The 26,382-nt window shown below is 27.5% G+C and overlaps 1 protein-coding gene across 2 annotated transcripts; it reads left to right on the forward strand.

Moving 5' to 3' along the window:
• The first annotated feature begins 784 nt into the window (after positions 1-784).
• Tsp26A (Tetraspanin 26A) lies at positions 785-20,977 on the forward strand. Of its 2 annotated transcripts, XM_016061282.5 has the most exons (9): positions 786-1,027; positions 6,925-7,119; positions 9,770-9,844; positions 11,253-11,351; positions 11,634-11,762; positions 12,410-12,460; positions 14,497-14,613; positions 14,856-14,972; positions 19,262-20,977. In XM_016061282.5, exons 1-9 carry the CDS (start codon positions 866-868, stop codon positions 19,328-19,330), a joined length of 1,014 nt encoding a protein of 337 aa, XP_015916768.1. In that variant the 5' UTR covers positions 786-865; the 3' UTR covers positions 19,331-20,977. The 2 variants fall into 2 exon arrangements, with proteins under 2 accessions (XP_015916766.1, XP_015916768.1); XM_016061280.5 differs by lacking the exon at positions 14,856-14,972 and having other exon boundaries at positions 785-1,027.
• Positions 20,978-26,382: the final 5,405 nt, after the last annotated feature.

The following is a 26,382-nucleotide window of genomic DNA, read 5'->3' on the forward strand; positions in this document are numbered from 1 at the left end:
GGGTGCTATCCCCTCTGCAGAGGATCAACATTGTGACGGCATGTCATCGGATCATCCTCTGGGACGTTTCCCAGACCGTCGCATATAGCCCATTGTGCAGCTATAGTGCGACGAAAATAAACTGCAGCAACAACCGATGATCTATAAAAATTAAATTAGGAAGAGGAATATATTTACTGTTGGCTTGAAAGCTGCTATTGGCTAATAAATTTTATTTGGTGTAAAAATGATGATAAGCTTCAAAGAGACTATTGAATTTCGTATACAGGGTCCTCCCTGGCCGAGTGGTCACGCCGATCTGAGGGCAGGTACGTTTATTAACATCATATTAGAGTTGCACGATGGGCTATTGGCGTCGCCGTGAATAACATTCCAAGTCGAGACTTTACTATAGAACAGTTTAACGAGTGCCGATACCGCACATCTTCGGTCCTTACGCAGGCTAATCACCCGCTTACTGATCTCAGCCAGTGATGCTTAACTTTGGTGTTCTACTAGGAACCGTGTCTTTACGATCAGTCCACTGTGGGACCACCCCAATCTGTAGCATGAAGGTAGTGGGTGGTTTGAATCTCGTCGTAAACCTGTATCTGTCCTTCTTGTGATGTCCTTCTCAAATTTGTGCACACTGTTTTTCAATTTGGCAAGAACTTATAAAGCAAAGCACGATAAGGACAAGACTGTATTAAATATATAAAACGCACGTGCAAAAAGTGCACTGCATTTTCCACTTTCAGCCAACCAATTCATATTTTCTTTTCTGAATTTGACTTCTAAGAATTGGCAACATTATTCGATAAGTGAGTCAACTGGAACTGGAAGTCCGATTGCTTTGATTTCTGCTTTTATTAAATGTTTCGATTCGATGCACTTTTGGGTTGAGGATCCAATGTCTAATTCGCGAGAATTGCAGCAGTTAAGAAATCTTAGTGATGGAAGAATGTCAGGAAGAAAACATAGACGTGATAAAAGTGAAATTAGTTGTTGCCTAAAATATTTAATTTTTGGTTTCAACGTAATATTTTGGGTATGCCTGTTTTGTTTACCATTGTCGAATGTCTTACTCTGATTTGTTTTGTGTGCTCTTATTTGCAACGAAAAGTTATTTTTTCGCATAAAAACTGAGAAAGTATTTCTTTAATTAATTTTTTTAATAACTATTATTACTTATAGATTTTTCACTGTTTACAATTATCATTGCTAGCTAGGTCAAAAATATGATCTATTTGTACTCAAATATTATGGTATTTTGTGTTATTTTACTGAATTGCTATTTGTATTTAGACTTCAAAATAATTTATTGAAAGTGGTTTATTTTTTACTTTAATGTACAAAAATAGTCTGTTTTGTTTAATTAATAAATCATTAGTAATACCTATTGCTTTTAAAGATATATTGATTAAACTTTTTTTATGAGTATTTCTCAGAACTTAATCATTTCAAATGAATCTTTTTCAGGTAATGATTCTTTTCCATTAATCTAGGCATACTGCATGGCATGCAATTTTTATCCTCTATTTAAAATGTTGGAAAAGTAATATGCATTTGAGAAAAATTAAATTAATTAGTAAGATTTTTGTTAAATAATTAATTAGTATTTTGCTTTTTTATGCAAACGCTCTTAAAATTCAGATATCTGAATCAAAAATAGGAATTTTTGAAGAGTTTCCATATTAATATGCAACCTCAATGTTTACATAGTAGGATGTAACGAATAGTGATTTGGCTAAATACCGAATATTCGGCCAAAAAATTCGACTAAATACTGAATAGCAGCATATATATTAAAAAAAATTATTAATAAATATATTTTTTAATTAGAAATAAGTTTAGTCAGTATTGAAAAATAATCAAAACTTAGCTGAATTTATTGGTATAGGATAAAGGGGGAAAAAACTGACTAATAGCTGTTAAAAAAATTAAATTGCATTGTTAGTGAGAAAATATCCTCTTAATTCTTGAAACGACATTAGAACAAAAATCGCTCTTAATTTTAAACGAAAGAGAATTCACGCTAAAAACCTTAATTTCACTTTTTCACATTGGCATATTTTTAGAAAAAAAAGACCTTAAAAGAATAACGTTCATTAGAAAATCTCTTTAAAAAATGCTATCATAATAAAAATGCTGTTAGAAAGAAAAGTTAATAAAGAAAATCAAAGGAGAAACAAAACAAAAATTCCTAATTCTGAAATATAACTTAAACATTGAGAATCGCAGTTTTCTATGTTACTACAGTTAACACAAAACTACTTAGCGTGAAATATCGCTTTAGACGAAACATATGTTTGGTCCCATGAATCAGCAATCAATTACTATTATGTTTAATGGGAAATTTTATCCCTTAACATTAAAGAAAACCTGGACACTGCACAAATAATAAGCATGTAAATAAAATCTCAATCATTCATTTTGAGGAATGCTATTTCTATTTTCTTCCTTTGTTTGATAGGCAAATAAATAAAATAGTTTAATAAAGTAGTTAAAACTTTTAAGCTTATTTTAATTTGTTTGGTTCATAATAGCATTGTGAGCATACATAAATGTAGTACATAACATGCATTAATTATGCGTATTAAATTGTTTTCATGATGTATTCGATAAAACAAAATTCGGTTAACATGAAATAAGTATTATAGTCCCGCCCATTTCGTGTTAATGAGGCAAAACTTGTTCAAGATACAGTGAGTCATGATGTACCTACATAATACAAATAATGTACAATCATTCATTATAATAGTTATATAATTGTACTTTGTTTATTATCACAAATACAATGCTTCAGTGATAATGCAATTTTTTAAAAATTTTACTCAGCTTTTTTTTGTCATGACCGCTTCATCGATTTATAATTATATGACGTAATTTGTATCAGACTTAATATGTATAAATATATTACCGTTAGTGACCAAAATCAAGAGAATGTTGACTTTCTCCGGATAATGTCAACAATCACATAGTCGCTTTGATGAATGTCGGAAATATTTGTTATATCCGATTTGATATTAATTTATTCGTTAATAGTATTATATTTATTCAATATTTTAATATCTGCTGAGAATAGATTAGGAGAAGCATCACTGTTCGTAGTACCAGTTAAATGCATACTGGGCATTGGCACCTGACCTGTAAAAAATATTGATTTTGGGTATACCGGCCAGTGGCACTTAACTAGTTCTAGTATATATTTCGAACATTTACCAAAGCGACTATGTCATTGTCAGCATTCACCGGTGGAAGTCATCAACCACCAATTCCGATCATTCATAGTAACATATACGAGGTGTGATCAAAAAGTATCCGACTTTTGTTCATAAAATAAGCGTTTATTATGATATAATTATTTAATACAAATCCCCTTCAAAGTAGTCCCCTTGGGCTGCCACACACTTCTCCCAACGCTTCTGCCACTGTTGAAAGCATCGCTGGAAGTCCTCCTTCGGTATGGCTCTCAGATGGTCTGTCGCATTCTGCATAATGTCTTCTCTGGTCTGAAATCTGGTCCCTTTTAGTGGCATTTTCAGCTTTGGGAAAAGCCAAAAATCGCAGGGAGCCATGTCAGTAGAGTAGGGAGGTTGACGAACCACTGGTGTGCTGTGTTTTGTCAAGAAGTTCTGAATTAAATGGGAAGAATGTGCGGGAGCGTTATCATGATGGAGCTTCCAACTGTCTGTTGCCCACAGATCCGGGCGGTTTCGCCTCACTGCGTCACGAAAGCGACGCAGAACCTCTTGGTAGTACTCCTTGGTGATTGTAGTACCATGTGGTGCGTACTCGTGATGTACTAAGTCACTGGAGTCAAAAAAGGCAGTTAGCATGACCTTGACATTGCTGCGAACTTGCCTTGCTTTTTTGGGCCTCGGGGATGAAGGAGGCTTCCACTGTGTTGACTGGCGCTTGGTTTCTGTGTCATATCCATAAACCCATGACTCGTCACCTGTAATCACTGTGTTCATAAAGTCGGGATCACCGTTCACAGTTTCCAGCATGTCTTGTGCGATCTCCAGACGAAGGTTTTTTTGCTCAAATGTTAGCAGCTTTGGTACAAACTTTGCTGAGACTCTCCTGAGGCCCAAGTCGTCAGTCAAAATTGATTGAATGGAACCAAAACTAATACTCACTTCGTCTACAAGCTCTCTGATCGTGATTCGGCGGTTCTGCATCACCAGGTTCCTCACTTGATCAATGATGGCATCATTTTTCGATGTTGAGGGCCTCCCTGAGCGTGGTTCACTTTCAACTGATGAACGGCCATCTTTGAAGCGGTTGTACTACTCCTTTATCTGTGTGGTGCCCATCGCTTCATTTCCAAACACTTGTTTAATCTTGCGAATTGTTTCCACTTGCGAATCACCGAGATTAAAACAAAATTTTATGCAATAACGCTGTTCGACTTTTTTTGACATTTAAAAAAAAAAAAATTCCGACGACGCTCACTTGCACCTGTTCAATCATGAATGGCCTGACGCCGACTGACTTGTATTGGAGCTGTAGAAAAAAATGACCATGCGCACTAGGCATGCTCACAACCACACATCGAGCCCCGCCCCCATAGCTGCGTTTGTTTGACCAATAAAAATTAAGGTCGGATACTTTTTGATCATACCTCGTATACATGACTAACTTTTAATAATTTTCGAGATAGAAAAGATATTCTTATTATGGAAGTACTAATTTATATTTTGTTTCATTTTGTTCACTTAAATATTATCTGTTGGACCTAGTAATCAAATTTCCAGGTTGCAAGTTGTAAGCATTTGTAGACTTTTTGGACATTTATAATAGATATCAAAATTAATAACTTTAGATTTTTCTTATTAATGCATATTTAAAATAAACAATTCAAGTAAATTTTGTTGTAAGAAATTTATTGTACTATTATGAAATATGTACTGGATCAGAATCAGAGCATGAAATTTCTTTTCTAAATATATTATCCAGATTAAAATTTTTGCTAGCCATTATTTTCACAAAAAATGTGAATTATTTTCAATACTTCAACAATCAGGGATGAGATTTTTTCGCTTTTTAGCAGATATCCGCCTTTTTCACTTTTGTCTCTCGAATTTCAGCCCTTTTAGCAGAATTTCCGATTCTCTAAAAGTTTTTTTTTTTTTAAGAATCCGAATTTTCTAAAAATTCAGCCCTTGAAATAAAATAATTATATTTATTTCCGATTTCATATGTAGATATAATATGTCGAAAGATATATAGAAAACTCAAACTACGTAGCTGCCAACCCTTTCACAAATCTACCTATTTTAGCTTTTACGAGCAGAAAATATCCTCATTTTTACCCGTCCACTAGATAGCTCATATTTTCGTAATCCAGACGTCGCTGCATTTTATTATCAAGCATCGATTTTCATATTTACCTGATTTTAAAGTTGAGTGTTGCGATTCTTATTCACGCGATTTCCATATCTTTCATTGCAATTCTTATTTACGAGATTTAAAAATCCAATTATGCTATTTGTATTGAGACGTTTTTAAAATTCTATGTAATGATTCAAATTTACGCAAGTTTATCCAATGTCGTAATTCATCTTTGTGGTTATAATATCCAACACCTATTTTCGTATTTGCATGTGATTTAAAAATTAGGCTTTGAATTCGTATTCACGCCATTAAGAAATTATGCATCATAATTCATAGTAACGCAATCTGAAAATTGTACATCATGATTTGTATTTTCACATTTTGAAATCCAATATCAAGTTTCAATATGGTGATTTATATTCACACAATTTTAAATTCTAAGATTGCCATTTGTATTCACTCGATTTTAAAATGCTTTATCGCGATTCTTGTAAAAAGCAAGTTTTTTTCTTGAATTAGTTACTATAAATGTGGCAGAGTTTTTCTATCGACGATTATTGCTATATATAGGCAATTACAACATCAGCGAAACTGGATGAGGATATGTTACTGATATTTTTGCTATAAATCATGTGAGATTGACCCGCGTGAAAATTCAGCTTTTTTGCCTTTTGGTCAATCTCATCCCTGAACAATATAATTTGAGGAACTTTTAGCTCCCAGTGGTAGGTTATTCTAAAATGTGCAAATAGTAATTTGAATTTAGTGGATGTTTGAATTTTATGTAACAGCACCATGATAGTGATTTTCGACTAATGTCTCACAAACCACTCTCTAAGAAATTGTCTTATTCATGAAGTTTCACAGGATTATACTGTATTTCCAGAAGATTGGATGGATATGTTTTCAACAAATAATTATTGTGATTTTACAAGTTAGTTATTAGATAAAATTCTGTGTAACTTTATTATATGCCAATCCAAGAACTATTACTCACTTATTTCACAGTATTTAAAAAGATTAAGAAACTTAATATTTTAGGAGGTGTCAACTTGTAGATCATGTTTTAGTTTTTTTACTTATTTTTACTTTTGTTTTTAAAAAATAAATTCATAAAGTAACAAGAAATTCATTATATACTAATAGGATAATTCTTGATTAATCAATGACAAGTAATTCCTGACTAATTTATTTAAATCTGTTTTTGATATTACATGTATTTTTCTGTTTTAAATAATTTTTATTATTGAAATATACTTTCGAACTTACTAATTGTTAATGTTTTATTCATAACCAAGAGCTGCATTTTTGTTGTTGGAATATGAGTATGAAAAGACTAAAATTTCAAATGAGCATGAAGAAGTAATTTTATGTGTTTATTGATGATATAGTTGTTGATATATGGGAAAATTAAACATCTAAAATAACTAAGAAATATATTTTTAACTATTTCAATAGATTGATTTAAATTATCTTAAATCATTACTGTTTTATTGATCGACTAGAATAACCTTAGAACTAGATCATTTTTGTAATGTTGATGAACTAAATTTAACATTTTTGTTAAAAATATTCTTTTAAAATGATTAATGTTTTCTGTTCCAGCTGCTAGGGTTGTGCATCTTTGTTGTTGGAATATGGGCATGGACAGAGAAAGATATTTTCAACAATCTCAGTAGATTGACAAACATTACCTTAGATCCAGCATTTGTGTTCATTGTGTGTGGAGTCATTACGTTTACTATAGGATTTACGGGTTGTGTTGGAGCTCTACGAGAAAACACTTGCCTCCTTGCCTCAGTAAGTATTTATCACACTTTTACATTTTGTTGTATGAAATAGAATAAGCATTAAAATATATTTTTAGGATTATCTCCTATCATCCTTTATCTTGAATTGATGTTTGTTTATATGATGTTTCTTATCAACACAATCACTTATAGAAGTGTTTCCCAAGCTTGTGACTTTTGTGTACCTTTTCTAAAATTTTCGTAACGCTGTGTACCACTAATAAGAAAAATGAATGCTTTTTTTACTATAAAAAAATTGCACGAAAGTTAAAAATCACAACTGACTGTTGACACCACTAATTATTAACTGTTAACTCTGCAAAAAAATAGCCAATAGAAACGTACATAATCGTAAATTTTCATGGCTAGCTTTGTTTTAAAATAAAAATTTGAAATTTTCGTTTGTTGCAAGATATTTCGCATAAGAATATGTACCCCCACTAAACTGTTCCTGTACCCCTGGGGGTAGGTGTACCACACTTTGGGAAACACTGACTTACAGTAATCATAAATGAACAGCTTTAACTAAAAAAGTTTTTCCTATTTCATGACTTAACATTATTTTATTTGTAATTATTTGTCTTCAATTGAGTTGCTATCTGATTACTTGAAAAAAATTTTTGCGAGTCATAAAAATTTTATTTTAAATTATACTAAATAATTTTAAGAACTCAAATTTATTTGATTTGTAATTAATTGTCTCTAATTGAATTGCTGTCTTATTGCTCAATGCATTTTTTTCGAGTCAGAAGAAGTTGGTTTTAAACATTAAATATCTTCTTAACTTTTATAAATAATTACTATGGTGTCTATTAAAGTTAATTATTTATAAGGATTTTTAAATCTGTATTTAATTGCCCTATAGGTTGTGTCGCATATTTTTTTCTTTAAAAAAAATAATAATTAGGACCTTAAAAATTCTTTATTTTATGTGTAATTATTTTACATTTTTAGAGAAAATGTATTTCTATAAACATGTGTAGCATTTGTGCAAAAGTGCCTTTGACCTCCTTGATGCATGCTGCCTTGACTGCCATGCATGCTGTTCTTTTGTAGCTTAGGCGAGAAAAAAAGCAGTTTTTGTTTTCTCCAAAGCAATTTTTAAACCGCAGCTCCATTAAAATAATTAAAGCTTACATTAGAACCTTTAACAACACTTGTACAAGTTGCATCAATTGTTTCAAAAATTATCTATTTTGAGCTGTCTTGCTGAGACTGGACATGTTAGTGCTACAATTTTGCATGAAACTTATTAGCATTAATTATAATTTTAATAACTAGTAAAAATAAATAATTAACGAATGAAAGAAATCATTTAATATTTACATAATAATCGATATTTATAAATTACATTTAGTTAAGTGCATCTGTGATAAGCTGAAGAGACAATGTTTATAACACCTACATCACAGCAAGTGAAAGTTAGAAGTTCATTTAGTATGATGGGAACTCGGGCTCGACTGCCGCAACTTTAATTTTTTGCACTTCTTCTCTGTGTCAATTTGAAAGCAAACTAAATCTCTTGAAAAATTTATTTGTAATTGATCCTAATTTTTTTAAAGACCATGATATCAAAGCAAGTCTTGATCTAATGTTTATCTCATTAGTTCTATAATTATTAGAACTTGTTGGATGTAGTAGAACTAAATGAGAACTGAGGATGATAAATTTTTTGTTGCAATACATGTAAAACAACTCAGATCTGCAAACATTATGCATTTACAGTAGCAAATTTTTATAATGCATTCTTTAAAGGAAAAGTATTGTATTATATAGAATTTTGTATTATGCAAATCTTTTTACAAATCAATAAATATGCGTACTGAGCATAGTAATATGCATTTGAAACAGTTCATTATAAATGTTTTATTATAATTTTCGAATACAAATACTTTAAAACACAAAAATATGCACAGAAATATTTCTCATTGAAAGAATTTTAACTATCAAAAGCATCATGAATAACAAACCAATTTTTTGAATTTTGATGTTCTTTAGAGATAGTAAGTTCTTAACAAATAACCTTTTTGCTGCCTGTGAACATGTTACATTTCTTGGTCAACTACAGAAATGTCTTAACTGCAATTTTCATTGTCCACACATGCAAAATTAGTGCTGTTTATAGGAGTTGTGTTCTGTAGAATTAAGTTATAACAATCTTCTACTATTCGGGGGACCGGAAAGTAATGCCATTTTGGTGCATTTGATATTTGTTATCAAGATTTTATTTTTAATCAATAATGTATTCATGCTCGTTAGCAACAACCTTTCAATGCCGTATTTAAAAAAAAATGAATTGCTTTTTAAGACTTAACAAATATTTAATACGCCAAAACGACATTACTTTCCGGTCCCCCTAATATATAATACATATAATAAAGACAAAGTTCGAATTTATTTTAAGTGATTGTTAGAATTATCCTTATAAAAAATTTGGGACTAATTTTATCACTAATGAGCCTCCTGTAAGAAATTCAATTTTCTCCATGAATAGATAAAATGACTGAGTACTTAGTTGGTGGCATAAATTTTAATATTGAATAACTTTGTCAACTTATCAAATTTTTGTTACTTATTTATTATTGTTTTATTTTTGTAATTGTGATTTTATTTATAATTATGAAAATCAAAAGTATGATTTTTGATTTTTATGATTTCAGTATGCCATATTTTTAGCCATATTACTTCTTTTGGAAATGACTGCTGGTACTCTCGGATTTATTTTCAAAGACTGGGTAAGGTTTTATTATCAATATAATCTTCATTATACTTATCGCTCTTATTGTCTTAGAGCTTAATACTCATTGACTTAGAGGTTTGTATTACCTGGGTTTTTGTTAGGTTTATGCTTTAGTTATGCTAATGGGTTATTATTTCTAGTCAGGGATACATTCATAATGATTGCCCAAACACTACTCATGTATGTGCATACTATACTGCCACAATTTTAGATAAATTCTTAATGTGGTTATCATGTGATTATAAAAAATGTATGTTGCTGTGATATAATTGCTCTTACATAAGTATGTATAATATACACAATTGCTGTTTGCAGAAAATTTGTCACCATGGCAGAAATTTTTTTAGCATTACTAAAAAAGAAAGCAAAGGGATCAAAATTCCCTTATCTGAACAAGCTGGTCAATCTGTCAGAGATTGATGTGGAAAAAAATTTCTCAGTTTAACTTTTTCCACTATTACGTCGTTACATTTGACTTTCAAGGATGCTAGTGTTAGGGAAGAGTTTTTTTTTTTCAATTTAACTAAAAAAAATCTGCCTTTTCAAAACAAAGTGCACCTTTTTCAAATTAATTGAGGGAAGAAAAAAAATTTATTTTTTACGCTTTTTCCTGCCTATGCAAACGTGACTAAAAATAACATTCATGATTGAATATCTTACAGCACAATTCCTATTTACGAGATTTATGATCGCACATGTTTAATGTTTTCCGATTTTACATCAAATATAAGATTCATTTTCACACAATTTAAAAGCCACTGCTATGATTCGTGTCCAAGTTACTTGAAAATTATGCATCAGAATTCATATTCACACGATTTCAAAATGAAACATCGATAATCATGCTTACACAATTTTAAAATCAAACACTAAGATTCGGATATATAGGATTTTAAAATATGATATTGAAATTTGTATTCATGTGATTTAAGAATCACACAATCAATAAAAAATTAATCATATTCACACAATTTAAATAAATGAAATCTTGCATTTTTTTTATTAAAACATTAATAACATTCTGTGGATAAATGCTCCCTACATATTTTTTTCTTGCCCAAATTTCTGGTATTTTTTTAACTATTTCAAAGTGTTTTTGCACACAACATTTTTGGTTTTTTGCAAAACTTATCTTTGTGGTATGAATCAATATTGAGTTTTATAGAAATAAAAATATATTTTAAAAAATCTTTGATTTTTAAAAAAATTTGGTTAAGTGTGCTCATTCTTGCCATTTTAATTTGCTTGCATTGGTTACTCGTTAACTATCTGTTGCCAAAAGCATTTGGAACTTTCTTTTATTCCGTTTCAACTCTTCTACGGAGATTTGCAAAATTTAAAGATTTAGTAAAAGAAAAAAATTTTGTATAGTTGAATAAGAATAAACTTTTTGTTGTTTCCAGATCAAAAATCAAGCTACAAATGGCTTCCAAGCTTTTATTGTACATTACAGAGAAGATCCAGATCGACAAAATTTAATTGATTGGATTCAAGAACAATGGGTAAGTTATATCATATATGTATATATAAACAATTTTAAATGACTGAATTAATATTTTATACCATCTACTGTACTTTAAAAATCAAGAACATTTTAAGGCTTATAAATTAGTATATCTTTTATTCATGTATTTAGTATGTTAAATTATTAATTTGCTCCCAAAATATTTTATTTTTATTAATAATTATTGTTCATATTATACAAACTTTTAGATTAATGTAATTTATTAGCGTGTTTGGATAAATTGTGAAATGCTTAATTCTTTATTTTATTACTATTTTAGTTGGAGTGTTGTGGTATTGAAGGCCCCAAAGATTGGGATATGAATGTCTACTTCAATTGTTCGAGTATTGATGTGGGTAGCAGAGAAGCATGTGGAGTACCATTTTCTTGCTGCAAGCCACAACCAAATGTATGTTCCCTGAAAAATTATTTAACTTCATCATATTTTTTTTATTGAAAAATATGTTTAGTGTTTTCATTATACCCATGATAGATTTGTATTATGCATCTTCAGTTAAAGATTTAAAACTGGTATATAATGACATTAACTTACGTGGAGTTAATTATAAAATAGGTCCTGTGGGTAAAGGAAATGAAATAACAATGACAATTATTTTGACTAGTATTTATGATTATGTGAACAAATTATTTAATATTACAATATTAAACAAATACAGTAGAGTCCCGATTATCCGTGTTTCCGCTTTAACCAAACTATCAAATATTTCCAGGATCTTTTTGTTCTAGTTTATTTTTAAAACTAACGCCAAAAAAAAAAAATCTGAGTTTTATTTTTTATTTCTTAAATGTATAAATTTATTTTAAACTGATTTTGACCATCACTTAATACTAATGTACAAATGATTTATGTCAATATATTAATATATGGCATAATAAGGCACTGAGGAAAATCATCGTCTGAAAGATTAAAAGTTGGTGGGTGTATTATTGTTTAGGTTGATGTAATGCAGAAATAATAAGAATTAATGAAAAAAGTAGAGATTTGATATTTTTTCTGTATTCGGCAGCTTTTAATGTTTTAAAATTATTTTTCAGGAAGTTATTAAAAACAAGCAATGTGGTTATGATGTAAGAAAACAAGATTATGTAAGTTAATTCCTCTTATTCTTTATTTAATCATTTTATGAATAACCTTTACTGTTATTTCCCTACTACTCATTTTCAGCTTTTTGATTTTAAACATGTTTTAAATGTTTAAATGTCTGTAACTTCTTAAATGTTATCTTTTAAATGCTAAAACCAAACAAGTTATTGTCTTTTCAATTATCGCATTACTCCTGGAATTATCAATATCATTTTAAAATAAACTGATATATTAGCAACTTTTAAAAACAACAGGAAATGTTATTTGTTCAGTTATAAGAAATATGCTGATAAAACTCTAAAATGTATATAACTCTCTTCTACTTATATTTTAACTATTTTTATATTAGACTAAATTTTTCTAATTTTTACCATTAAAATAAATTTTTTTTAAAAAATTAGCAGTATTTTATTTTAGACGTTTCTTTTGACTAACAACAAATGTCTCTTACAATGACTACATGTTACTCTTTGATTTGACATACTTAGCATCAGCATAAAATAAACTTATGTATAGTTTATTTTTATTTATTACTGTTTTCCTCCTAGATCCTTTTCATTAAATATGTTCATTCAATTTTTTTGTAATGATATTTTAAAAATTATTTTTAAATTCAAGAACTAGTAAAAGTATTTTTTGTAATATATTTAATGTATAGGAATAAAACAACTGAAAAGTTAACAATATAATTAATGCCATCAGTTGATAAAATCAGTCTGAAGAAAATGAGTTAATTTTTTATTTTATTTATTTATTATTTTTTTTAAATGCTTTTAGCCATTTTATAAATGCATTTTTTAAGTTTATTTAAGAGATTAATTGCTTATCCACATAAAGGGAGATAAAATTATAATTTGTTACAACACTCGCTGAAGGTTATTATGTATATAAACATGATTTCTCATTTATAGATTGATTATTGCTAACTATTTTTTGAATAAAACATTAACTAAATTGCAAATGAAGCTAACATTTTTGTGAACAAGAAATCATTCAAAACAATAATCGTACAAATTTTCTGGCATTAACTAAAAAATATTTTTTTTAAAAATCTGTAACTTTATAATAATTTTTTCTAGAGGTTCTTATTTTTTTTTATTTATACAATAGTTGGAATCCTTGAGATTTGTACTCATTGTCTTTTATTTTAAAAGTATACTTTGAATGTTGTAAAATGTATCTATATTTTTTGATCCAATGTGTGTTTTAAATTCTGTCATATTGTTAATATACTTGCTCTTTTTACTGTTATTTTATTTTCTTTAAGACTTGAGAATGATCTTTTTAAATTAATTTCTATTTTTATTCCTTTTGGAAAAATCTCTGGAATAATAAAAAGTCAGTGAAAAATTGAACTAATTTCCAGCATTTTTTATATATAATAATCACAATTTCAGGAGAAAAAAAATTCTTCTCAGTATTGATTGAAAGTTGTTAAAGTTCTCTTTGCAGTCAAAGCATGTAAAATTCAACATATTAATGTGTAAAATTTTCAGTTTTAAACTTTTTGTATGCATTATATTTTGCATATTTCATTGTTCATTTGAAATACTGGTTTAATTCGACATAAATTCAACAATAGATTGATTATTTGATTTTTATGCTTAAAAATATGTGCATTGACTGTATAGTTTATTATTTTAATTGCATCTCTTATATTTATTTTTCTAATTATGAGTATAACTTCAGTTGATTAAAAATTTCGTTAATAAAGCTAAGTATCCAAAAACAAAAATTCTTATTTTTTCAACATTGAATTTTCTTAATCTATTTTCATAAATTTAATTTATATTGTGATCTATTAAAGCTTTAAAAAAGTTACTATTTCATAATCAATTAAAAAATATTTTTTGTATTATTAAAAGTGCAATTTCCAAAAATTTTAAGTTTTTGTTTTACTAAAAATTTTTACAAAACTTTCCTGTGCATATTTTAGAAATGTGTCTTCACTATAAATAAAATTTAAAAAGATTGTTCTCTTTATTTCTGCTCTGATAATAGAATGTTAAAATAATAATTGATTTTTTGGTGCTGCTAGACTGGTGATAAGTCTACTGTAATTTATGAAAAAGGCTGCTTACGTGCTGGCGAAGAATGGATAGAAGCTAACCTTGTGCCGGTGGCGGGAGTTTCTGTTGGTGTTGCTGTATTACAGGTAGCGCACTTAACACAACCACTAACTTTTCTTTCATTATCACTTCACTAACAATAACACTGAAATTAACAAGTTATCACTATGGTTCTTGTTTTAAATCACTTTTTTTTCTCTGACGAAGCTTTGGGCTTTCTTTACAATGAGAGGAGATTACTTTTGCTTTTCATAGTAATCAGTTACAATGTTTGTGGGTAGTAAGTCAAAATGAAATTGATTGTTATGAGAGTGAATAATATCTTCAGGAACGGGACAGATCTCGTGTGATATTTGAAAAGGGTTGCTTAAGAGCAGGCGAGGACTGGGCTGAAAAGAATCTTTTGCCATTAGCTGGATTTGTTTTAGCTGTTGCCTTTGCTCAGGTATGTAAATTCAATAAAAAGGAATTCATGTTTGAAATTAACATGGATTATATCAACTTTTTTAGAACTGTCTCTGTTCAAAAAAAAGAAAGTGTTTTAAATTTTTTGCTAATCAATCATGTTTACAGCAAAGCATCATTAAATTCAATCAGTGATCGGAAGAACTTCATTTTTTTTTGTAGTTTACTACAACTATAGTTACTTTTTTTTAAATGTAGTGACTACAAACTGCTTAGGAATTAGTAACTAATTCACTAGTAACTACTTTAAGGTGACGAACTTTGCTGGAGAACTTTAATTTAATCCTCTGTTCAAAATGGTTTTAAATCAGAAATTAGTTTACATGAAATAGAAGAGAATTAAGTATTCGTTATTCATATTTACATGAGCCAGTTGTTATTCCGAAAAAGAAGAAAAATTCTGAATTTGTTCATTCAACCTTCAACTTTTTATGCCTTTTTCGTTCGTTATATATTTCCTCTAAGAAATTAAATAAATCTGAAATACGCTCCCTTCCTTTGAAATAACATCAATCTTTCAAGGGTCTGCATTCTCATGTGAAAGTGTGACCGAAGTGATTATTTATCTATTTTTTATAGTGGCCAGTTTATGGACTATTTATACGTGATTTTATATACATAATTTCTATTAACGTTTAGCTGCAGCCATTGGGCCATTTTCATTGCATCCATTGATAGAACAGTGAAGATTTGTACCCATAAAATTCGAAAAATTAGTTACATTAGAGCCATGTTACTATTCTAAACTAACGTTAAAAGTAGTTGCCAGGAATTGCTACAAAATACTGTTTTTTTTTATTCCACTACTCACTACAGTACTTTTTTTAAAAAATAGCCCACTGCACTACTAACTACGGAAAAAAGTAGCGACTACATTAGTTTCTAGTGCGCTATTTCCAACCACTGAATTCAATGAATCAGCTGCATTTATTTTTAAAAAATAAGTCCTCTGTGCAATTCAGTAAAATGAATTTGTTAATTGTCAACTGTATCATTATATATTTGGCTCCTTATCACTAAAGTAAGCACATTTTGTTCATTGCATTAAGGATTAAAATAAAAATATTACTTCCCTATTTTCAAGACGCCTACAATATACTACATATAATCAATGCATGAATTATATAATAAATGAAAATTTATATAATAAATGAAAATTTATGTAATAAATGAAAATTTATGTAAAAATGTGTGTATTTGCTTACTTTTATGCAAATAGTGTTAATATTAATGTGAAAAAGTTTTAAATTTTTTCCTAGACGATTTAAATAGAAAATGTGTGCAGTTTTATTTTAATTTGTAGACTTGAAAATGAATAATATCTTTGTACTTAAAACTTTTATAATATGCTCCTGAGAAGTTTAAAAAAGAAATTTTTAATGACACTTCATCATTTTTACATCTTATTGTTGTTTTTAACATGTTTTAGTTTATACACTGAGCATTTTTAAATACAATTTAATTGTTTTTATTTTTATACTCTTCTCAAATATTAAGTGTCCATTTTATTCTATGAAGAATTTTTAACTTATATCCGCATATCTTGTTCCTTAATGAAAACTGTTTTACTTTTTAGAACGTTAATGCTAGCCTTTGTTTTAAATTGCATTTTTTGAAAAAAGGAAAAGTACTTTAAGCCATCTTTAGAGCTAAAATTTTTTTTTAATTGTGGACATCAATAGATAAATAATCTATTGCTGATAGATCAAGAGACAACTTGTTGAGACCTCTGACTTATACTAGGCTGTTATCATTCCTAAAATGAAGCCTGCATCTTCTGATGTTGTATCAAGTACCACTTTACAAATGTGTTATGAAACAAAACTGTACAGCAAAATACATTCTAAGTGAAAACTTATTTTTTTCTTTTGAGAAATAGTAGTCACTGTTCATTGAATATTAATATATTATCGAGTGAAAATCCTTGATCCCAAAATAAAAAACACCTATTTAACCCATGAAGCGCCAAAGCTTGAAAAAGTAATTTGTAATGAAAAATGAAATTAATTTCTATTTTGATCTTAGAGAACTATATTTTACTGTGCAAAGTATGAAAAGTTCATATACTTTTTGAGGAGATAATGTTTGTTTGCGCTCTTTGTCCATGTTAGAAAAGAAATACCGATACTAGGCCAACTAGTCCTATTCAAACTAGACTAATATAATGCTATTTCGTTTTATAAAAAGAAAAACCTCTGTGCATAACCTCTAATTAAAATAGCTGGCAGAAATTATGACAAAATCAGGGGTCTGTCTAGGTTTTTTGGGAGGTACCTATTTTCTGAAAATTTAGACATAATTTGTAAAAATTAAAAATTATTTTAAAAATTCAGCACAAAAATGTAGTAAAATAAGAATGGTACAAAAATGAAATCAAATTTAATGAATTGTGGTTTCATTTTTAATAATTTTTTCAAGCTTTAAAAGAATTTTAAAAAAGACGTCTTTAATATTTGATGAAATAATCATCAATATCAGCAAATGCATTTATATACGAAGGTATATAGATGCAAGTAGAATATATAGTATGAAATTGGTATATAGAAATATATATACATTTGAGTCTCGATTGTTCAAGTTTCCCATCAAGCCAAGGTTTTAAAGAAAAGTCAGTATTGCTCCCAAATAATGACAAACGCACATAACACGTAGAACAATTACTACAATTAATTTTACGAGGATTACTAAGGCTGAATGTTGAAAAATGATATTGTGTGTTCAACTCTGAAATATATAAATAGATAGTTTAAACAAAAAACATTAGACAAATATTTTAAAGTACCATTAATTTAATATAGTGAATATTGTAACTTGGTTTGATGTAGTAAATGTCCCCTGATCATCTAATATAAGTAAATTTTCTTTAGATAAAATATATTTTTCAATTATTTACTAAAAATTGCTTTGTTTTTATTTATTAAAATATTTATTAAATGTTACATTTTCAATAATTTGAGTTTCTGAAAGCTCGATGTCACTTTGAATTATCGAGACTCTACTGCAGACACGAATGCATCTACATACGTTATTTTATTTTCAACATCACATTCTTCACCATATTCATTTATTATGTCTTTTTAAATTTCATCTACATATTAAAGGTGAAAGGTACAGTTCACCTGTAAATTATACTTAAAAATGTAATTGTATTAATTAAATAAGTTATTAAAAAATCTTATTGACAGTTTAAGAAGTCCTCTAGCTTTTTCCACCATCTTTTTTTTTCATCCTCATTACAACTAAAATTATTTTCTATCACAAAAAATTTCATCATTAAAACCAAGAGCAGGGTTGCCGCATACAATTAAAATGCAACTTTTTTTGCCTGAAGAGGCTAAAAAAAAGCGACTATTTTCAGGAAAAGAGACTATTGTTAGACTTTTCTGTACTCCTAGCGATGTTTTTTTTAGCATAAATTGGTCTGCGTCCCGCGAGAGCTTATGAACACACTGAAATTTTTTTCTTAAAAAATAAAAAGTTTTGAAAATTTTGAATTGCAAATTTTACTTTTTAATTCGTTCGATTTACACAGGTTCCATTCTAAATCTATTTAGTTATTTGATCGCCTTTTCAATGGTTATTGCTACAAAATTCGGTATGATTTTTAAAAACCCAATTTTTAATACATTGTTACGATGCAGGAATTTCAAATTTGAGTATCACTTTTCACAATATACATCTATAAACTTGCTAAATCAATTACTGATAAAAGGAAAAAAATTTTAGAAAAAGTATGTTTTTTTTATAATGAAAAAGTTGTTTTTTTAAAGTATTTAATTTTCTGCAAGCATACTAATTTTTTTTATATAAAAACTTAGTGCTAGAACACTAAAGTTTATATAAAAAGTATCATATTTGCCACCAATTTGACTAAATGAATCATGGTATATGACGATGTAGTCATATTTTTGATGAACTTTTGTTCTTATTTAGGCAGCTATTTTCAGAATTTTCAGCAACTATTTTCATGCTTCAGGCTATTAAAACAACTATTTTGTTAATTTTTTTTCTGTGGCAACCCTGCAAAAGCTAACATTATTATTATTTTTTTTTTTTTTTTTTTTTTTTCAAATTTAAAGATATTTTTTCTTAAATATAGAGGCATGCTCATCCTTAACAAGAGAAGATTAATTGAGAATTAATTTTTTTTTTATTAATAAAGACTATTGTTAAGTTGGCAACATTAAAAATAAAATTATCTTTATTGGAAGTAGATGTCTCATTCTATCAATTGAAACTTTCTTATTTGATTTAATGCTTCTTTTTCAGATCCTTGGTATTTGCTTTGCTCAAAATCTTAGAGCTGACATATTTGCTCAGAAAGCAAAGTGGCACTGACAAATAATGTCAGCTAGGTCTCACCACCTTTGCTGACAGTAAACGATCAAGTAACCAATCGTATTTTGAACTTTTTTTTAAGAAGAGAAACAATAAATATCCAAGCCTAGGACTATGAAAATGTGCAACTTAGAGGTTTGGATATTTTTACACACAATTTGACCATTTCTGTGGCAATTTTTAATACACTTGCAACTGTTATGTGCTTGTGTAAGCATAATGTGTACACAATTACTCTATCAAACTTTTGTTACAAATCATACTTTGTCTGGCTATTCAAACTTTTGCCAGCCTCATCCTAGTGAGTGCATTTTGTTTCTAGACGTTAGTATTTACAATTAGAATTTTTCTGTATTTAGTACAATTGTAATATCATACTCCAGCAATCTTGAAATCACTTAGTATTTGTATCTTTGACAAAAATATGTTGAGGAATTCACTGAACATATTGGGCACTTAGTTGTTACTACTTAATTGTTTAGGTTATTTTATTTTTCTGTATGTGTGTGGATGGTACGCTTTTTATTAGTCTGTAAAATTGAAATAGCAAATTCATTTTAGAATTTTACGTTTTTCATAATACCAAAAGACTTAATGCAATTTTCTTCTAATAGCATGCAAATAAATAAAACTAAATTCATCAGTTCATATAAAAGTGTTATACATTTGATATAATATCTACATGTTTTGATGATTTGCAATTCCTTTCTAAAGACTATGAAACTGGCAGAATTTAACCTTGGATCAAATGCAGAAACGTTTTTAAAGAATCTTTTTACAGACCTTATGAGTATTTTATATATTTGAACCCTTGGTTTACTGTTAATATAAAGCAGTAGTAGCTGGTGGACATGGCAGTACCCAAAAGTGACTAAAAACTAGAGATTAAATAATGCTTAGGATTTACCTTATCGTTTGATTAAGTCCATATCGTTGAATGCACTTCCTTAGAGGACACTTTTCTTAAAGAGGTTCACATGTTTTCAGAGAACATAAATTCCATGATTTTGGTGTTCCAGATATTTTTCTATCATCAAACTTTGTTTACAAGACTGTTTTATGCCTAGTGCAGTTTTAGTTATGTACACTTGAGTCGATTCTTCCTTTTATGTTATTATACTCTTTATTGTTCACCGTAATTCAACTGGTATGTTACATTCCTCAGCGCTTACCTTTATGCTTATTAGGCTTATTACTATGATATATATTGTGGGAAATAAAAAGTCAAGTTACAATCATGTCATGTTGAAAAGAATATTAGGTCTGTAGAAAATTTTCATCATTTTCTGCATTTGGCACTAGATTTATTTCTGCTGTATTTATAAGTTTTTTATAGCCTTCTGAATTTAAAAAGAGAATTTTGAATTGCTTTGTAGGTAAAATATTTTATTTCAAAGATAGTAAGAGTTAATTAAATAAAAGATATTTTATAGGATTATGATACTTTTAATAAATTTGCTCAATTTTCTATTGTCTTTTTTTTTCCTTTCAACCGCAAGTAAAGACAGTGCAAAAAAATTATCTCTAGCATTATTTATAGCACAAGGGATGGTAAAAATTAATTGTGGTCGTTATAGAATCAAAAAATATATTTTACTATGTTCTTGATATTAACTATGTGCTTTGTCATTTTATTTTTTTGTTTATGGAAGAAATTTTTCAAAAAAATAATGAGTGCTAAGTCAAAATTTTAAATGAGTGCTTAAGTTTTCTTATTTATTCACTTGTAAATAAGATTTATTTTTAAAAATCATTCTAATGTAATTAAATATTCCAAAAAATTTAAAGTTATAAAAAAAAAAACAATAGTTTATTGCATTTAAGAAATATTGAGTATGAATTAACAGAAGCTCTTATGTAAACCTAAATATAATAAAAGATTCAAAAAAAAGTTTTCTGATAACAAAAAATATTGATTGATTAGTAGAATTTAAGACTAGAAATGAACTCTCGTCAACTTTTATCTCTTTTTATCATATCTTTTCTCTAAATTTTCTATTTTTTTAGTAATAAAATTTAAATTACATTTTATAATTACTAATTATTTCAATTATTTAGGATTTCATATTTTATAGTTATTAATAATTATTTTTCAGATACTTAGTCAATGTGTTCTAAAATTGTTTTTGTTTGTTTTTTTCTTGTAAAAATTTGAAGTTTTCCCCTAAATTTAAATTATTAATTGAAATAAATTAATTATTAATTTTACAAACTAAAATGTTTGTTTTATCTAAATAAGTTTTCTTTGCTTGGCTGTACTAGGCTAAGAAGGAATCTGTTTAAACTATATTACAAATTGTGAACAGAATGAACTCTTTGGATTAAAAATGAAATATCATTCCCGCTATTATACAGATACAATTATTATACAGATGCAAAAAAATATATATTATATGACTTCAATTATATAGATATATTATATTAATGCTTAGTTAATCCTGTCTTTGGCATTTTTAATTTAAATTGTAGAAAATCTGTATATCTAAAAGTCGCACCAGTTACCCTATTATGTAATAATATTTTTAATAACAGTATATAAATAAGATTTCATATTCTTAAATTTCTAATAATAATTAAAAAATAGTTATTTCAAGAGCTTTATGGTTTTAATTATATAATAGGATTTTATAGTAACTAAAATTTATTACACGAGTTTAAATTAAACTATATAACCCTTTTAACTTTCAATTTTAAACTCAGTTTAAATTTACAAACAATTTTTTTTTCACTGAAAGCCAGCTTTTCTCATGTTATTCTTTTAAGAACTTTAACTAGAATGTATTTGAATAGATTGATATAGTTAGTTTTTTTTTTTTTTTTTAAATTGATGCTAATATCAATATTAGGCAACTTTTTTACAAACAGTTTTTTTAATCAAAAATTTTCATATTCAGATGACATTACCCCGTATTGTGAAATGTTTTATTTGTTTCGTATATTTAAATCTCTTGCCATTTGCTTTTCCTTCATACACTGCCGTTTTTAGAATTAGATTTACTACTTAGTGTAACAAATGGAAAAAAAAGTTGCACTAAAATTTGAAGAAGAAGAAAAAACTGTTATAAGCCTATTTATATATAATTGATTTTTCTGTAAGAACTTTTTTTTGTGTGTGCTATTTCAATATCTAGTCGTGGTTGCTAGTTTATTTATTTTAAAAAAACTCATTTAAAAGATTTTTAACTAACATTTTATTCTTCCATTTATTTTAACTACTTTTGTGCTTTAGAGAAATGTTTTTTGTAGACTGAAATTTGCATTTTGTTATTCAATGGTTTATTTTTGCCAAGTTTTATGGTATATATTTATAATGTGCTCATTGGAACAATAATTGTATTCCTTTATACAAATACTGTTTATTATTTATTTTTTTATATATTGTGCTGTTTTTTGTTTCTTTTTTAGAATGCTCATTATAAGAGTATATTTTTTTTATTAGTTTTATAGGCTATTTCAAAGTATAATAGTTATGTAAATATGTGAATATAAATATATATAAATGGTTGAAAAGTTACATTAATATGCATAAGTGCAATTTATTACCACCATTTATTATCACCATTTTTGCTTTTTATAGCTTGCACAGCTGAAAAAGATAGGTCTCAGTAATTATCTAACAATGTATGTTTTATACAAAACTAGCACAATTGTATGTACATATATATTTATTGGAACTACTTTATAGTATGTTGAAAGAAATGAAGATGTGCATTTGTTGTTGTTTACTGTCCAGTGTTTAAAAAGATTGATAAAGAGGGAACTAATCGAATTTCTTAATAATTTGTTAATAGGCAAATTAATTATTATAGGTATTTTGTTTCAATAAATAATCATTTAAGAATTTTTAAGACCAGTGCGAATAAACGCAGAGTGATGTCCCCTTCCCCCTCTTCACTTTAAAATAAAAATACACCTGCTGTACCCTACTTTTCGAAACTGTAATATACATCATCTCTCTTTCCGATACATCTAAAATATATACCCTCACTTCTAAAATCGCTGATTCATATGTGATTTGTTTTGATACTGAAAATTCTAATTTTAAAAAAACCTTTTTTCTATTTCTTTTACATTTATTTGTTTTTTTTTATTTTCACTTGGCATTAAATAAGTTTAAAATATTAAACATCACTTAATATGAAGAAAAAATTTGCATTAAAAATTTTTTAAATCATCAAATTCAACTTGGATGATAAAATTTTAAATAGCATATATATGTTTAAAAATTTAAATCATTTTACCTTTGCCAAATTTTAAATTTTTCTTCGAAAAACTAGAAAAATAAGTAGTCTGTATGCACAGAAAAAAATATACCTTAACACTTTCAATGAGTGTGCTTTGAACATCTTGGATATAGTCTATGTATGTAGCAATAAATATGTTGTGTAGTGCTGAAGGGTTTAGGAATTGTATTGATGTGCTTTATAGCATTAGCATGAGAAAAAAGGAGTGAAAATATTATATTAATATAAGTAAGTTCATTCATTAACAATTATCACTTGATTTATCATTACAGTCGAAACTCATTAAGGCGAAATCGGGTAACGTGACATATCCCTTTACATGAAACACATGTTTGTTCCATGAGTCAGCAATCAATTTTTATTGTATTTTGCATGTTTAACATGAAATTTACAGGCTGATTATCACTTAATATGAAAGGAAACGAGGCACAGCACAGATAATATGCATGTGAATAAAGTGCCAATTGTTCTTTTTGAAGAATCTATTTCTATTTTATCCCCTTGTTAGAAACAACAGATGGACAGAAAAATAAAGTAGTTAAAAATTTTAAGCTTATTTTAATTTTCTTGATACATAATAGTATTATTTACTTACATTAATGTAGTACATATGTATTAATAGTATGTAATAAATTGCTTTCATGATGTATCAGATCAGATGAAACCCAGTTAATATGACATAATTATAGTCCTGCCAATTTCGCGTTAACGAGGTTCGGCTGTATTTTTATATAGTTGTTTTCAACTTATTTAAACTTATAATTTCAACCTACCTCAGTATTTTATAAATAAAAGTAACAATTACCACTTGATTTATTATTATTATATATTTGTTTTCAATTCATTTAAACTTATAATTTCAACCTACCTCAATTTACCTTTACATTTGCTACTTTACAGTGTAAAGATAAGGCCTTAAATTTTTATTTAGTTTTCTATCATAATTAATTTTTAGATTTTATTAATATGTTTTATAATTTTTTTAATAATCCTTGTATTTAATTTCATAAACACATGATCAATACTTACATTCATAATTCCATTATTAATCTGTAATTGTCATTATTAATCTTCTCACTCAATATCATTATCAAAATGTTTTACATAGTTTAACCTTATTCTGTTAAAAATAAATTATGAACTTTTTTTTAAAAAAAACCCATTAATAAGGCTTTCTTATTCGGATTACATGGTGCATAAAACGCTATTATTTTATTTGATCAAATATTCAAATTTTCAGCTTAGTTTTTAATTGCACAAAAAAATTAGGACTTAACCATTTTTTCTGGCATGTAACAAATAAAATTGCATCTTCTCTGTATTCATTTTGTAGCTATTCTTACCTAGTCAAAAATACTTAAAAACTAAGTATGTTTATCTAATTATAAATGAAAAAATATAAATTTTCTAAAAGTAGTCTTCCATTTCAGATGAAAAGAATTTTTTCTTCTTCTGCAAATATGTCAAGTCAAAGAAAAATTTAACTCTATACAAAATTTGGATTGTCAAAAACAGCTTTGTATTTTTGTTGCCTTTTTATCTGGCTGGCGAGAGGATTACTGAAGTTAAAATAACTGGTGTTATACCACAAAAGTTCATTTTCTTTATATACAGTTATTATTTATGTGTTTAACTTGACAGTTATAAAAATTACAATGTGAATATCTAGATAATATATATTCCTAATTATCTACAAGTTTTTGACTATTTAAATAAATTTACGTAAGAAAAAATAATTTTATTTTTAAATGATTACAAAATTATTTTATTCATCTGAAAACTAAAGGAAGAGTTTTGAACTATGAGTGCTCAGCTTGCAGCTCAGAAGCCAAATGTGGCCCTTGAATGTTTTATCTATTACCTTCTGGTCAGGAAATAATTTGAAAATGACACAAAAGTTTATATAAAGAAAAAACTTATAAAGCTTTTTAATTAACTCTGATAAAACACATAAATTATAACAAAAAAAATATCTAATTTTAAAGGATTTAGTTTTTTTTCTAGGATTCATTATAAAAACTAAAAGTACAATTTCATGTAGCAAAAAAATATTAAAACTGTTTTTTCATTGATGAAATGTTCAAGTATTATAAACAAAAATTGTGCTAGCATCTTAAAAAATAATTTTTTATAATTATCTACGAGATTTTTTTTATTTAAATACGAAAATTCCTCTTAACATTTTTAGAAATTAAATAAGTTTAGTTAGTTTTCGGGGGGGGGGGGAGATTAAATTTCTTTGAATTGACATAACAATTTATGACATTGTTGCAATCCTTGAAATTTGAATTATTTAGCATGGTAATTCTCCTCTCAAAATCGTTGTGCACCACTAATTAATACCAAAATCAGGTTTGCTCTGTTTCTGTTCACAGAATGAAATATATTTTATCGAACGGCTTTAGATATCCAATATTAATTTTAGACTTAAGCAATTTTGTTTATGAATATACTATTGAAAAATGAATAATTTCTGATTATTCATGTTATGCTTCCCTCTCATTAGACTATATAATTGACAGTATACATGCATGGTTTTTATCAGCAATGTTTAATTGTTATAGTTGGAACAAATTTTTTTAATGTATTTTTTGCTTTTGAGTATTTAATGTTTATATAAATAAATCAATTGCTTATGTTATACAAAATGGTGTGTTCGAGAGCTGTGTAGATTTTTGTGGAGACCTTGTTTATGCTTTGAGGTAGCTATAATTTTTATTGGTGTGTGTACATGTGCTGTGATCCAATTGTGCATCAAACATGTATATAAATTTATTTACACAGTATAAATGAAAGAACAAACTCACT

The sequence above is a fragment of the Parasteatoda tepidariorum genome, chromosome 4 (assembly GCF_982258835.1).
Source record: "Parasteatoda tepidariorum strain Cologne lab strain chromosome 4, Ptep-v5.0, whole genome shotgun sequence".
In the NCBI taxonomy this organism is placed as follows: Eukaryota; Metazoa; Arthropoda; class Arachnida; order Araneae; family Theridiidae; genus Parasteatoda; species Parasteatoda tepidariorum.

What these genes read in the sequence shown, in the direction of transcription:
- Tsp26A (XM_016061282.5), top strand. Translation starts at nt 866, where the DNA reads ATGCACTTTTGGGTTGAGGATCCAATGTCTAATTCGCGAGAATTGCAG. An exon ending in GTTTCAACGTAATATTTTGG is followed by an intron (nt 1,028 to 6,924) that starts GTATGCCTGTTT and finishes TTTCTGTTCCAG; the next exon opens with CTGCTAGGGTTGTGCATCTT. An exon ending in ATGTAAGAAAACAAGATTAT is followed by an intron (nt 12,461 to 14,496) that starts GTAAGTTAATTC and finishes TGGTGCTGCTAG; the next exon opens with ACTGGTGATAAGTCTACTGT.